Source organism: Pongo abelii, chromosome 9, assembly GCF_028885655.2.
Source record: "Pongo abelii isolate AG06213 chromosome 9, NHGRI_mPonAbe1-v2.0_pri, whole genome shotgun sequence".
In the NCBI taxonomy this organism is placed as follows: Eukaryota; Metazoa; Chordata; class Mammalia; order Primates; family Hominidae; genus Pongo; species Pongo abelii.
The window spans coordinates 79,418,506-79,433,003 of NC_071994.2; the positions used below are offsets into that span (position 1 = coordinate 79,418,506).

At 38.5% G+C, this 14,498-nt stretch overlaps 1 protein-coding gene across 14 annotated transcripts in view; it reads right to left on the reverse strand.

The window, feature by feature from the left end:
* Window positions 1–14,498, reverse strand: part of PAK1 (p21 (RAC1) activated kinase 1) — a 269,840-nt gene that overhangs the window by 27,476 nt on the left and 227,866 nt on the right. For all 14 annotated transcript variants that reach the window (XM_063728215.1, XM_054526060.2, XM_054526055.2 and 11 more), the window contains 4 exons: window positions 11,931–12,050; window positions 8,810–8,984; window positions 6,676–6,739; window positions 2,359–2,407 (listed from right to left, as the gene is read on the reverse strand). In XM_063728215.1, coding sequence (XP_063584285.1) covers window positions 2,359–2,407; window positions 6,676–6,739; window positions 8,810–8,984; window positions 11,931–12,050 — 408 coding nt within the window. The remainder of the gene's footprint in view (window positions 1–2,358; window positions 2,408–6,675; window positions 6,740–8,809; window positions 8,985–11,930; window positions 12,051–14,498) is intronic.

The window sequence follows — 14,498 nt, forward strand, 5'->3', positions numbered from 1 at the left end:
TTCTTTCTATTACACACATTCTCTCTAAAAACAAACTTGAAAAATAATTGTTGGATCTGTAACTGGAAGACTTCCCAGCACTAACATTCTTCCTATATGTGAGACAATAGGTCTGCCGTTCTCAGCTGGATAACCCCCAATAAGCACACACTCACAAAGACTGAGCATCCCGTGGACTCCAATAAAGATTTATTCTCCCTGGGGCAGGAAATGAAGCCTTCCTGACCACACTGCATTAGCCACCCTGATGGACTCCCTTCCATTCATCGTTTTGTAACCACAAGACAGGCATACAATGAATTTAAATTTCTCTTTCCTCTGGCCAGCTTCTCACACAGCCAGCCTCCAGGCCTTCCAGGAACCACCATCATCACCCACCTGCCTCCCATCAAGGACTGTGAGGCCTGAGAGGCCAGAAACATGACAAGGGACTCTAGTATCTAACCTCAGCTCTGTTGTGCTCTTGTGGCCCAAAACACACAGGATTAGGAGTCAAAGATTCTAATCCAGTCCCTGGTAATCGCTGACAGTACAACTTTGCAAAAAAAGTTATTTATACACCCTGAGCCTCAAATTCCTCAGCAGTAAAGAAGAAATAATATTACCTACCTCATAGAGTTCTTTTCAGGATTAGTATAGCCTTCTTTATTTTAATCTCTGCATCATATTCACCATCATTAAAATGCCATGATAATATTATCCTTCCTTCCTCACCATTATTTTTACTTTAAGGCAGATTCGTGTCAATATTACAAGGCTTTTATATGTACACAAAGGAAATTATGGTCTATTACATTTACATATGATTTTAATGTCTGTGAACTTTCACAGAATTCGTAGCATAAGGTGTGGCATAAAGCAAATGCTTTGTGGAATACATACATATGTATATGAGTAAAAATGAATATGAATATGTAGTTCATAAAGTTTATAATGCATTTTCACATGTATTGCTTTACTGAATTCTTTCAACACTTTCGTGGACGTTTTATTATGCACATTTTATAAATACATAAAATTCAGGCTCAGAGAGGTCAAATGACTTGCCCAGGGTTATATAAGTAGCTAAAGGCTTATAAGCATCTTGGTCTTTGGATTCTAACATCAAAGAACAATGAATAAATCCTTAACCATAATAATGATTTTTAAAACTTGGCTTACCCTAGGTGGAGCCTTAATATTTGGCTTTAACACTTGTAAAAACTCACGAGAGCCTAGTGAGATATGTGCTACCCCTATTAACCATGACTTCTCCAGGGTGCCACGTGGTTTCAACCACCAAAAATATAGAAGCACGTTTCTAGCAGCCTCCCTCACAGGAGCCCAACTCTATTTTCATTGGAAGAGGAGGTGCCTCTCTCTATTACTGTGTCCTGGTACTCTTTGAAGTAAGAACTTCTCTGGGCCAGCTGCCATCCACAGTTCACTGGCTGACACTCCTACTCTGCAACCAAATATTAAAATGCAAGGAAACCTCAAGTACTCTATATTCCCTTCATATCCTCCTTCTACTGAATATAAGACCTTGGGTCAGCAGGCTTTAGCTATAGTTCTCATGGCTTAATGAAATGAGAGGGACAAAAAGCTGCCTCCAAATAAATGAGGATTTCACTGTTCAGTGGAAAGTAAAGGTAGCACCAGTAGATTAGGAGTCAAGAGACATGGTTTAAATCTCCTGTAGATCAGATTTCCCCCCAAAGCCCCAAACTTGTGTAAGCAACTATCCACTTGGCAATCAGGCAGTATCCAATTTCTTTTTCCTTTCTCCTTGAATAATATCACCCACTTGTAAGTAATGTTCACATTCAATCATCTAATCCTGTCGAACCTACCTGCTAAGTTATCTCAAATCCATCTACTTCCCTCCATCTATTTCACCTTAGTCCAAACCTTAAGTTTCATCATGTTATCCTGCTATTTGGCTCTTGTATGCTACAGTAAGAAACTAGAAATGTTCCAGCTGGGCGCACTGGCTCACGCCTGTAATCCTAGCCCTTTGGGAGGCCGAGGCAGGAAGATCACCTGAGGTCAGGAGTTCAAGAGTAGCCTGGCCAACATGGTGAAACCTCACCTCTACTAAAAAATACAAAAATTAGCCAGGCATGATGGCAGGTTCCTACAATCCCACCTACTCAGGAGGCTGAGGCTGGAGAACTGCTTGAACCCAGGAGGCGGAGGCTGCAGTGAGCAGAGATCACACCACTGCACTCCAGCCTGGATGACAGAGTGAGATCCCATCTCAAAAAAAAAAAAAAAAAAAAACTAGAACTGTTCCTATTGACCTAACAAGGGCTAAAAATTAATCCCAAATAAAAAGAAACAGAACTAAAGGAGCAACAGTGGGTGGTGGATACTCACCTCCTGTCCTGTGGCCACATCCATTGCAGTGTACACGGTGCCTGAAGCACTGAACAGTAAGGTGGCGGAGAAAGAGGGAAAAAAACACAGTGTTCAATGAAGTGATATTTGTCAAATGCAGTTCTACACACAATCTATGAGTGTCAAAAACAACAGCAGTAAAAATAATCCTCTCCCTGCAGCATCCATTCTCACATTTAAGAAGCTATAAGAGGTAGTACAGAGAACGTAGGCTCTAGTGGCCAAGAGACCTGAATTCCAACCTGGTACTTCTACCTAGTACCTACTAGGTAGGATCTTAAGAAAGTTATTTAACTTCTCTGAGCTTCACTTTCCTCATTTGTAAAGTGGACATAAGAGAATATAAGATAATTTAAATTGATTAGTTCATGTAAAGTACTTAGCCAATTGCATAACATATAACGGATGCTCAATATATATTAATTTCCTGTTCCTGCTTGCTTCTCTCCTCTCCTCCATCACCCTTGGCAAGTGGCTCTAATTTCTTGCGGCTTCAAACTCTTCATCTATAAAAGGGATAAGATTAGATCTATAATTTTCAAATAGGGGGTGACAGGTGGGGAGAAAGGGGCCCTGGGGAGAATTTCAGAAGGTGTTTGGGGGTGAGCCGGCATATCTTATTTATTTATCAAAAAGGAATATGGACTTCTGGGGTGTCGGTAATGTTCTTTTTCTTAATCTGGGTACTGGTTACATAGGCATGTTCACTTTTTGAAAATTCATTGAGTTGTACACTTAAGTACGCTATCTTTAGTTAAAATTTACATTAAAAAACTATAAATAATAAAAAACTATAAAAACTTGAAGAACCACACTGAATAATCTAATCTCAAAGTACCCTTCCCACTCTGATATTACAGGATACACTTGGATCCTTTAAAATAAAATAATGGTTTTCAATCATTTATTCCATCAATAGGATATGTGAATTCTGTTTTCTGTAGTTTGTATTATAAAAGTGGTTTTTAGTTTTCATTTTTCAAACATAAAATGATATTAAATATACTCTTTCAAACATGCATGCTCCCAGACGATCTGAGGGTACCTCTGCCCCACCCCCAAGGTAATAATGACCCCATTAGACACGTGTGTATACATATGTATGTAAGTATATACACATTCATATATACAGACAAAGAAGGGGGGAAGAAATGCAGAAATAATGCTAGGAAAGTAATAATTCATTCAAAATAACTAAATCCATTCAAAATAACTAAAACCCTCATTTTATGCTTAAGACCATAAACCCTGTGTATTTGTAAGTAGGTAATTTGTAACACATATTTGTACCTGTACATGCCATATGTTAGGTACATATGATGCAATTTGAAGAAAATTAAAATTCTGCTCTATTACAAGACTGCTTCCTAGGCAAGCCCTGAGATTATAATTCCAGGTCAATCAGGGGGAAAAATCATGTGTAAGCATGCCTTGCAGCTAGAAACTATGGTCACCTGCTCCCTAATCATCACTCTTTTTAGTTGGGATCCTAGCTACATGCCTGGAAACTGTGACTATAACATACTGGCTATCAAGTAAGGATTGGATGACTTGTACAGACAGTTATTTCTTTACTGCCTGATTATCCTGCCCCTAGCTATCTTCTGTTATAAAGCTGGTATCTGTCTTCCTATCCCCATCCCTTCCTGATCCTACTAGATGTACTATACTTAAAGGACAAACATGCCCAAGCCTCAGGGGACTGTCTCCATGATTACAAAGTTCTAGAAAGCTACTCAGGCCCATTGCTTAATACCTATTTCTAACTTGAATAGACATATAATTAGACATATGAATTCCAAGTCCAAAAGAATAATAATCTTCAGGTCTTAAAGGAGAAATAAAAGCAAGCAAAAATTACAATATTACCAATTCATCATATTGCTGTGGCAGTTATATTTTAAAAATTATGCAATGTGGAAACATCAGCATAGGTGCTTAATAAATATTTCATTCTTCCCTTAGCACTAACAGACCTGTCAAGTAAGCAAGGAAAGAACATTATGCAGATGTTGCCTATTTACAGGTCTCATATATCAGTAACTAAAAAAAAAAAAAAAAAAAAAAAAAAGTCACAAAAGTTCTGGAGGTAAAAGGTCAATTCACAATCTGTCTTCCTTAAATTTATAGGAAGAAACTCCAGTTCAGAGAAGAAACTTGACTTGCCTATGCTTGTCCATGTACATTTCTGCTACATTCTTAATATCTCAATTTCACTACCTAAAGGAAATACCATCCCACATTACTCTTGAGGTAAGCAAAATAATTTTTTTCTCAAGTTGTTAAATACCTTACACCAGTTCAAACTCACAAAAGTATGTCTATTTTGAAAAACACTGGAACTAGAAAAAAAAAAGATCCACTCAAGCCCAGAGTTGTTCTGAGGATTAAACAATAAATGCAAATAACAGATGTGAACTGTAGAATGCTGTATAGACAGAACCTCCCTATATTATGCAATCTTTTATTTTCAGAAATTCTTGGGTGTATAATTTTAAAAAAAAAGAAAATTTCAATGACATCATTAGCAACAATGCTTTCATTCCACTAACACTGAGAGCCAGACATTTTTCTTTTTCAGTTTCTTTTTAATTTTATCTCTTTGGTGGGTCTTTAGAAATCTCATTATTTTTATTTTTTATAGAGAGGTATAACTTAATTTGCACAAATCTTAAGTGTACAACTTGATTTTTGTATATGTACACACCCATGTGTTCACTACCAAGATCACCCCAAAGATTCCCTCATGACTATTCCTACTCAACATCCTCCTCCCAGAAATAACTACACTGTTCTGACTTCTATCATCATACATTATTTTGCTTGTTCTTGAATTTCATATAAATAGAATGACATAGTATCTGCTCTTTTATATCTGGCTTCTTTCACTCAAAATAATGGCCAAACACTTTCAAAAGACCCTACAGTCATTACCCCCGAAGATTCCTTCATGCCTATTCCCACTCTACATCCTCCTCCCAGAAATAACCACTATTTTGACTTCTATTATCATATATTACTTTTGCCTGTTCTTGAATTTCATATAAATCAAATGAGACAGTATCTGCTTTTTCATATACAGCTTCTTTCACTCAAAATAACAGCCAAACACTTTAAAACCACAGGACAGTCATGTGTCACATAACGACGTTTCAGTCAACAATGGACTGCATATGATGGTGGTCCCATAAGATTATGATGGAGCTGAAAAACTCCTATTGCCCAGTAACACTGTAGCAGTTGTAACGTCATAGCACAATTACTTTGTTTTTTAATAAATGTAATGTACAGTCTAAGTGTACAGGGTTTATAAAGTCTACAGTAGTGTACACAGTAATGTCCTAGGCCTCCACATTCACTCACCACTCACTGACTCACCCAGAGCAACTTCCAGTCCTACAAGCTCCATTCATGGTAAGTGCCCTACACAAATATACTTTTTTTTTTTTATCTTTTATGCTGTATTTTTACCGTATGTTTTCTATGTTTAGATATACAACTACCGTTGTGTTACAATTGCCTACAGTATTCAGTACAGTAACATGCTGTACAGGCTTGTGGCCTAGGAGCAAGAGGCTATACCATATAGCCTAGGTGTGTAGTAGGCTATACTATTTAGTTTTGTGTTCACTCTATGATGCTCACATGACAAAACTGCCTAAGGATGCACTTCTCAGAACATATCCCCTTTGTTAGGCAACATATGACTATACAATTGTTTGCCTATCTTTTTCTGTTGACTTGAGGTCCTTGAAAGCAGAGATTGTCTCTGAATTCATAGTGCCTTGCACACAATAGGAACTCAGTTAAGATTTGCTGAATTCATTACACTGAGGGCAGCATACAAGATGCAGAGAAGGATGAATGCCAGAAGGATAAATTCTGGCATCTACCTAGAAAAACAGGTCCTATCACAGTAGTAGAAGGGTTTATAGTTTTGGGTCTTCCATTTTATATTAGTGCTGGTGGATCTCAGCACTAGGACAAACAGGGTTCATCCGGAAAAGCAGAGTTGCAATTTGGGAAGTTGGTTTTGTGCTAAGAAAAAAAAACCATTCTGTCACTGTCACTGCAGGGGTATTTTTAGCAACATGGTCAGCTAATGGCATATCTCTCACATTAAGCATAATTCTGCCAAATCTGAAGTCAGTCTAACATAACAACTCCAGATGAGTGAGGGGTAAAGTGGAGAAAGAAGAACAAGGTTTGTGAGAGGCAAAACAAAAGCAAAGTCATATATGCCGGCACACACACTTTAAAGTCATTCCTCCAGGGAAAGAAAATGCCCCTACTAACCCTTGTCCAATCTTCTCAAACCGTGTATATTTCTTCTTAGGATCGCCCACACTCACTATGCTTCCTTTGAAAGAAACAGAGACCATGAATCATTTTTTCCCAAATCAAGATACAAAAAAGGTCCCACATTTTCCCAACCCCTGTAGTTGGCAAAGGTTAAAAAACTACCTCCAATAGCCAAAAAGCATGCTAAACAGGCCCTCAGCTTTTCCCCCGTAAGTCTCAACCAAAAGTTTCATCACCTTGACTGCTTCAATTCATAGTAAGCTATTCCATTTCTAAACTCCTAAAAGTCATTCATTTTTTAATTAATCCATTCAGTAAATATTTACTCATTTAATACGCACCAAGCCATATGTTGTGTTAGGAATGAAGAGATATGACACAGTCAAGGTAGTCCCTGCTCTCAAGAAGGTCAATTTCATGGAGGAGACAGATAAGTAAGCATAAAGTTCCATGCAAATATAATAATTGCTGTGATAAATGTCAAAGGGGTATAGAAAGAGGCACCAAAAAAAAAAAAAAAAAAAGACTGGAAAAGCTTCAGAAAGGTGATATATGGACTGATTTCTACTTTAAGTAAAAGCCAGAGAGATAAAGTAGAGAAGAGGTTTACAACAAAGAATATTTTAAGTGCAACGACACAGAGGTTTTCCATTGGGTTTTATAACTTGTATTTTAGAGATGGAGAAATTGAGGCCCACAGAAGGGAAGAAGATACTTCCCCAAGGTCACACAGCGAATTGGTGTCAGAGCTAAGATTAGGAGTTTCATTTTTAGTCTCCCGGTCCAATGTGCTCTCCATTAATACCCAATTACTAGGAATTGGTACTTTTCACATATATTACCTCATTTGATTTGCAAATGAGACAAGTATTAACATCCCTATTTTAAAAATGAGAAAAATGAGGTTTAGAGAACAGTAGAAAATTGCCTAAGACACAAGTCAGTGGCTAAGCAGAAGCTTCAACTCAAGTGTCCTAACTCCCAGGCCAAGTCTTAATTCTAAGTCATAATTCTAAGTGTTATTGTTAAAACAAAACAAAACAAAACTCTGGTTTAGAGAACAAGACTACATACAAGAGTAAACAGATGACTAGGTAAGTGGCTTTTCTTACTTTGTCATTTTATAAGGGATCCAGAAAAGGGCAATTTTTAAAACAGTGAAAATTTGTTTTAAAGTCACATAGGAATTAATCAGGAAGAACTAGAGAACCACAAAGCAATGCCAGTTTGCAGACGTCGCCAAATCGGTCACATCAAATCCTTTTTGGAAGTAAGTAGATACAGTGAATAAGTTAAAGCCTTTGTCAAATGATTCTTCCAAGTCCACAGATCAACCTAGTTCTTCCTTCTAACATGAATTCTTCTGCAGTTTACTGAAACACAGAAATAAGCTACCCTAACATACCCCCATTTCTGGCAGCTAAAGAAAGTAAAATGGAAGTTTCCACTTGACAGCAAGAGGCAGTATGCTCTACTTACAGGAACAAAAACTGTGTTCTAACCTCAGCCATGTCACTTTTTAGCTGTGTGATTTTGGGCAGGATATTTAGCCTCCCTGAGCCTCAGATATCTTAATTGCAAAAATTAGGATCATAATGCTTTTCTTCACAGGGTTAATAAGATAATTAAATTTTAAAAAAATCAAGAAAATATTCTGCTTGTCATTTGATACATATTATAGGTTCATAAAATGTTAACTTCCCTTCCCTCTTTTCCTACAACCAAGATGGCAGATCTGTCTTCTCCTAGGTCAATGGCAAAACATCAATAATCGATCACAGCGCCCTTTTCCACTAGGTCCTCAAGTCTTTCTCAACATGGCATTCTAGACTATTCATTAGAGAAAAACTATTTGTCATCTCTATAATATATGCCTAGGGGTGAGGGGTGCCCTGCCCTCAAAGTGAGCTATCCACACTCTCTCACCACATCCCCATCCTAACATAGTATCCAACCAGGGCTGTGAGACAGGAAAGGGAGGTGCAGGGGCAGGGTGAGGAGAAGCAGTCTGTGGCTAAGGTACCAAGCATGGCCAGCCAGGTGCATGGACCAAGCCTACGACCAGCAAATCTCTGTGCTTGACCAGTCATAAAGCGAAGAAAGGTTCAGAAAGCTATAAATTCCTTACGTAATTTCTCCAAGATCTCCTCATCAGACATTTTAGGCTTCTTCTTCTGCTTCTCAGTATTCCGGGTCAAAGCATCTGGTGGAGTGGTGTTATTTTCAGTAGGTGAAATGGGAGATGTAGCCACGTCCCGAGTTGGAGTGACAGGAAGTGGTTCAATCACAGACCGTGTGTATACCTGCATTATTAGTGCAAAATTTTGGCAAGACCAGCCTTTGTGAGCATAGGGGAACCTCTCCTAGATGTGAGGTTAGAACATCCACAGAGCAAACCCCAATAAACTCATCCTTTCTCTTACGTCAAAATCTATATTACTCCTCCTCTGTGCCCAGGCCCATCCATTCTGGGTAAAATGGCCTTCCTTACTCTCACTGTAAACAAAAGAAGTGAGAGTCCCAGCACTAAAGATATTCAATAGAGGCTAGACAACTATCAAAAGAAATTAGTTAAAGACAATTCTATTAGATAAGAATCCCCTTCATCTGTAATATTTTATGCTTCCCCAAGCTGAAAGAAATATCCTATAGTAATGCAAATAGCACTTTGCATTACTAGTACAACACCAGCTTCTGTTGAGTTACTCCCTCCTTACATCCTGAACCCTTGCAGGGAAGGAACTACTTTTGTTCTTCATCAAGAGGTAGTAGAGTGTGGTGATTTAGAACACAGACTCTGGAACCTGACTGCCTGAACTTAAATCCCAACTCTTATTATTCTTACCTTCTGCATGACTTTGGGCAGGTTACTTAACTTCTCTGTGTTTCAGTTGCCTCATCTATAAAATGGTGATAATAATGATAACTATCTTTTGGGGTTGCTGTAGGAGTAAACTGATTAATATGTGAGGTAATCAGAATCATCCCCAGCAGACATTAAGCACTCAAATTTTACCTTTTAAAAATATTAAATGTCCTATTCATTCATTTACATAACAAACATTTACTGAGAATCTACTTGTTGCCTCACCCTGTACAAAATGCTGCCCCATCCTCTCATTCTTATAAAGGTGAGAAAATCATAACTACAAGGCAGAAAGTGATACATGTTATAAAGAAATGAGCAAGCTATATACTACTGAGGTTCAGAAGTGATCATAAATTATACTTCCTTTCCCCAGGAGATGCTTCAAGGTATTTAACAGATTTTATCATAAAAATATCACAATTATCTTTTGGATAGTCCATAAACTGTATAAGGACAGGGAATGTGGGTCATTCATCCGTGAGTTCCTCCATCTAACCACTTACTAAAAAAAAGCAAGCATTCAGGTAAATATTTGATGGAATAAATAAACAAATAGGATCCTGCAACTGGATCCTGAAGGACGGATAGGTTTCTACAAAGAATAGAGGATCATTTATCTATGATGATCATTTATCTGCGATGATGCAAAGCCATTGGCAACAGTGGGACTCAAACCCATGGCTCCACAGAGACTAAAGCCAACTAAATCCTGCACCTTGGACTGCTTGACCACGCTACCTTTTGACTGGACAGGATTTTAATAGGTGGAAATGGGAGAGAACTTTCCAGTAGTGGGAACAGCAATAAGCCAAGACACTGAGATCAGAGGCGATGGTTTCCTTCCTGATTACTACTCTAGCATAATGATTTCTCAATTTTCTTTTCTTGTACCTGTAGACAAACTATATCCCAGGCACCTAAACCTATACTTCCATGCCTTGTCCTCTTTTGCCTGTCCTGATATATCTCTTTGAAGACAGAAACCTTGCCTTTTCCTTCTCTAATAGTCTCCTTCTCTGGCTCCTAGCACAGGTTTGTACACACAAAAATACCACCGTGCTATGGTGGAAAACAACCTGGAGTTGGGGTTAATTACCTGCTTTCAAATCCTGGCTCTTTAGTTTACTAAGAGACTGGGCAGAGCAATTCACCTCTCCAAATCTCAGCTGCTTCTTCTATAAATTAGGAATTAACAATACCTTTTTAGAAAGAAATGCTATGAAGATCAATTAATTAATTAATTCAATATTTACTGTCCTCTGATATTTACCCACCTCTGCAGGTGCCAAGAACTATGTTAAGCACTAGAAATACATACATATGGATTTCCTCTACTTTTTGAGGTGTTCATGGTTTAGTGGGGAAAAAAAAAAATGTTTTAAATGAACATGTCTACAAACCAAAAAAAACCGTATCAGTGTTAACAACTCTCCAATTTTGAAACGTATATTCCCTTGAGGTAACTTTGTGACCTACAGAGAAGATGATTCCACAGATTCTGTTTGTAAGTTCTCATCCTAATAGGTTATATAATTCCTTTGAATTTCCTCCACAGCATCTCCAATAATCATTCAACCAATTTCTGTTTGAACACCTCCCTGAATGCTGTATTCCAGAGGTAGCCCTTTTTTTTTTCTTTCATGATCACAGAAGTGCTAGATGGTTCCTTCATTATGGAGCTCTCATCTTAATAAAAGACCTAAACAAAGAAACACTAGTAGAGTATCATCTGATGGTAGGTCAGTGCTCAGTGATGCCAAATTAAGTAAAAGGCACAGGGACTAGATTTTTCAAAGCAAGGTTAGAGGGACCATGGCTATTCTCAGATGCAGGAACCTCAAAGGAAGTTAAATAGAAATCATTGCCAACATCCGGCATCAAAATGCACTCCTGATGCCCAGCATATTAATAGCACTAATGTATTTATAAATTCTCTTGGGTCTTTCAATATTATCAATAATGCTCTAAGAGGCTGAACGCTGCACATTTAACAAAGAAAAGATCTGTAGCAAGACAATTTGTTGCTTCCCTGGAGACTGGAATAATTTATGTTAGTCCTGCACTAAGTAGCATCAATCCTATATATCTTCCTGTCCTATCTGTGGAGAACAGGCTAAGCAAACCAAGACTAGATTGGTATAAACATCAATTACCTAGGACACTTTGGGACTATCTGCAAACCAATGATAAATAAATACACGATTTTTTGTCTTTAATCATACAGAAAGTACCTTTAGTCAAGGTAGTTCAGTGATTTCACCAGCTCCAAAATCTAAGGACGCCTACCAGAATATTAAACTTCTAGGTCTCAGCACCAACTCCTCCCTCTCCCTACTTACTCTGATAAATCACAGAACTGACCAGGTCCCCAAAGACTCACAGATTTTGTGTGCTCTGGGCGTGGAGCAATCACTGGTGGTGGGGTAGCATCATCATCATCATCATCCTCATCTTCTGAAACTGGTGGCACTGCAGGAGTCTCAGACACAGCCTTCACATTCTGTGCAAAGAAGAAAAGCAAGATGCATCTGGTCCACCTGCCATGGAACTTAACTAACAGGATCACCAAACCCCCTACGAGAAACCCCATCCTGATACCCCTTCTGAAATACACATTAGCCTCCAAGCTCTCACCTTTGTGTAGCTAGTCTCAGAAACTCAATCTGTTTCTCCCTCTTCTTTTAGCCATCACTATCCACTCAGTCCCTTGGGGCTTCCTTCTCCCACTCAAAGCCTAGCTGTGAATGGGAAGCTAGCTTACAGCTTTTCTACCTGCCTCTCCCCCAACCCAACCCCTGAAGACAAGCTCACAGTACCTTCTTATTCTATGAATTTTGCTCTCCACACTGAATAGGAAATAAAGTACGAAATGTAGGGAAGGGATCAAAAGTTTCTAATTTTTCAAAATTCATCATTATAATTTCTTACTCTCTCCTGATATGGTAAATGGCAGTCTAAACAGGCTTTTGCCCTGTCCTTTTCCTCTCTTTGCAAAAATCTCCTGAACCTATTACATTATCAGGGATCCTCACCTCAACCTGAAGATAAAGAACATCAGCATCAGGATCATGTTATCTAAAGAGAACAATGAATTTCTCCCCAGACTGGATACTATCTATTTCCCTAAGCTTCTGCCCTACCCTGGAATGGAACTTACCACTAATTAGATCTGCTTAAAATCTATGACAACCTGATTTCCCCATGCAAACTATAACAGAGCTGGGCCAAGAGTGGCAGGTTTTAGGGCAGGTCCAGGCAAAAATAGCATACAATTACTGTTTATTACACAGAATTAAGAGACAAAATGCCTCCAAAATATGAGATTTTTGATAGATATCAAATGATTCTATCATTTGATCAGCAAAGAACTGGAGAGGCAATGGGGATCTTTTAATACATACTGATATAATTCAATAGTTTCAGGTATTTTCAGAGCACCTACTTTGTGCTCAGTAAGACTGTGATGGGTACCGTTGACATAAATGTACAAAGATGAAAAAGATGGTCCATGTCCTAAAGTAGTGACCATCTGGTATAGGAGATAGACAGAGGATGAGAGCCCCTCCTGCCTGACACCTGGAGCCTCCTAAGAGGAAGGTCAAGAGTCAGAATAAACGGATAAATGGAAGAACTAAGGAATAATATACTAGAGTTACTGACTGTGGGAGACTGTCTTTTACCACATTTGACATACTAAAGTAAGAAAAACTGGCACTCATAGATTTTAACAGGGCCTCCAGCACAAAGCATAACTTAAAAACTGACAGTGCCAGGCATATATAAGCAGTTGTGGTGACCACAGGCAATAAATCTGTCCTCTTGGTTTGAAGTTTAATCACCTGAGGAATGTGAGGGAAGAGGAGTGTTATAATTTGAGGGATGACCTTAAATCGCTTTAAGTTCTAAAACTCAATAGAGGTTCTTTCCCTGTCAAAATATGCATTTCGATATTTTTCTGCTCTAATTTATTTTCTCCCCACTATTCCACTCAATAAAATTGAACTAAAAACCTAATGTGGGAATAAAGTTGACTCAGCAAAGCCCTTCATCATCAGGTAGCCCTGGGGCTGCCCTGATGTATACTGTAAACAGTAGGTTTGTTTGCTTTATAAAACTGTAGAGAAGGGGATTTCATCACCTTCCTCAGTAAAACATTCTGTTTTCCATAGGTGATAGCTTTGGGCAGTGATATTAACATCTGTCAGAGAGAGAAAGGTCTAGGTTATTACCCAGATTTTTACTTCTTAGCCCTGTGTCCTTGGGCAAGGGTCTAAGTTAAGTCTCACATTTTTAATTTATAAAACAGGGATAATGACTACAGCTCTCTGCCTACCTCAGAAGGCCACTGAATGGATTAAATGAGGCAAAGTGAGCATAAAATCACTGAAAATGGTAAAGAGCTAGAGAGATGTAAGGAATCAAATTATCATTATGTCTAATAACCACAAATCTCTGTTTCAAACAAAAGCCAGACATTCCAATTCATCATCCATCTACCCATCTAGCCATCCATCCATCCATCCATTCACTGTGTGCCAGGCTCCATTCTAGGCTCTGGGGCTACATAAAGAATAAAACATAAAGTCCCTGGTTCTATGACTTACATTCTAGAAGAGAATAGAGTAAAAACCAATCACCAAAGTGTCTGCTCCATATAGGAGCAGAGATTGGTTGAGAAGGTGGGGAGATACTATTTTAGGTATGATAGGCACAGGCAAGCCTCTCTAATAAGATGTCATATAACAGTGACCTGAATGAATTAAGGGAGCAAGCCATGGGGCTCTCTGAGAAAAGGATATTCCTGGCAGATGGAAGAAGTTAAAGACTCTGAGACAGAAACATGCTTGGTATGTTCCCACAACCCTTAGGAATTCTACCTATGTGGGTGTAACAAAGTTAGTAAGGGGAAGTAAGGAAAGAAATGAGGTCAGAAAGTTAGCTGGGAATC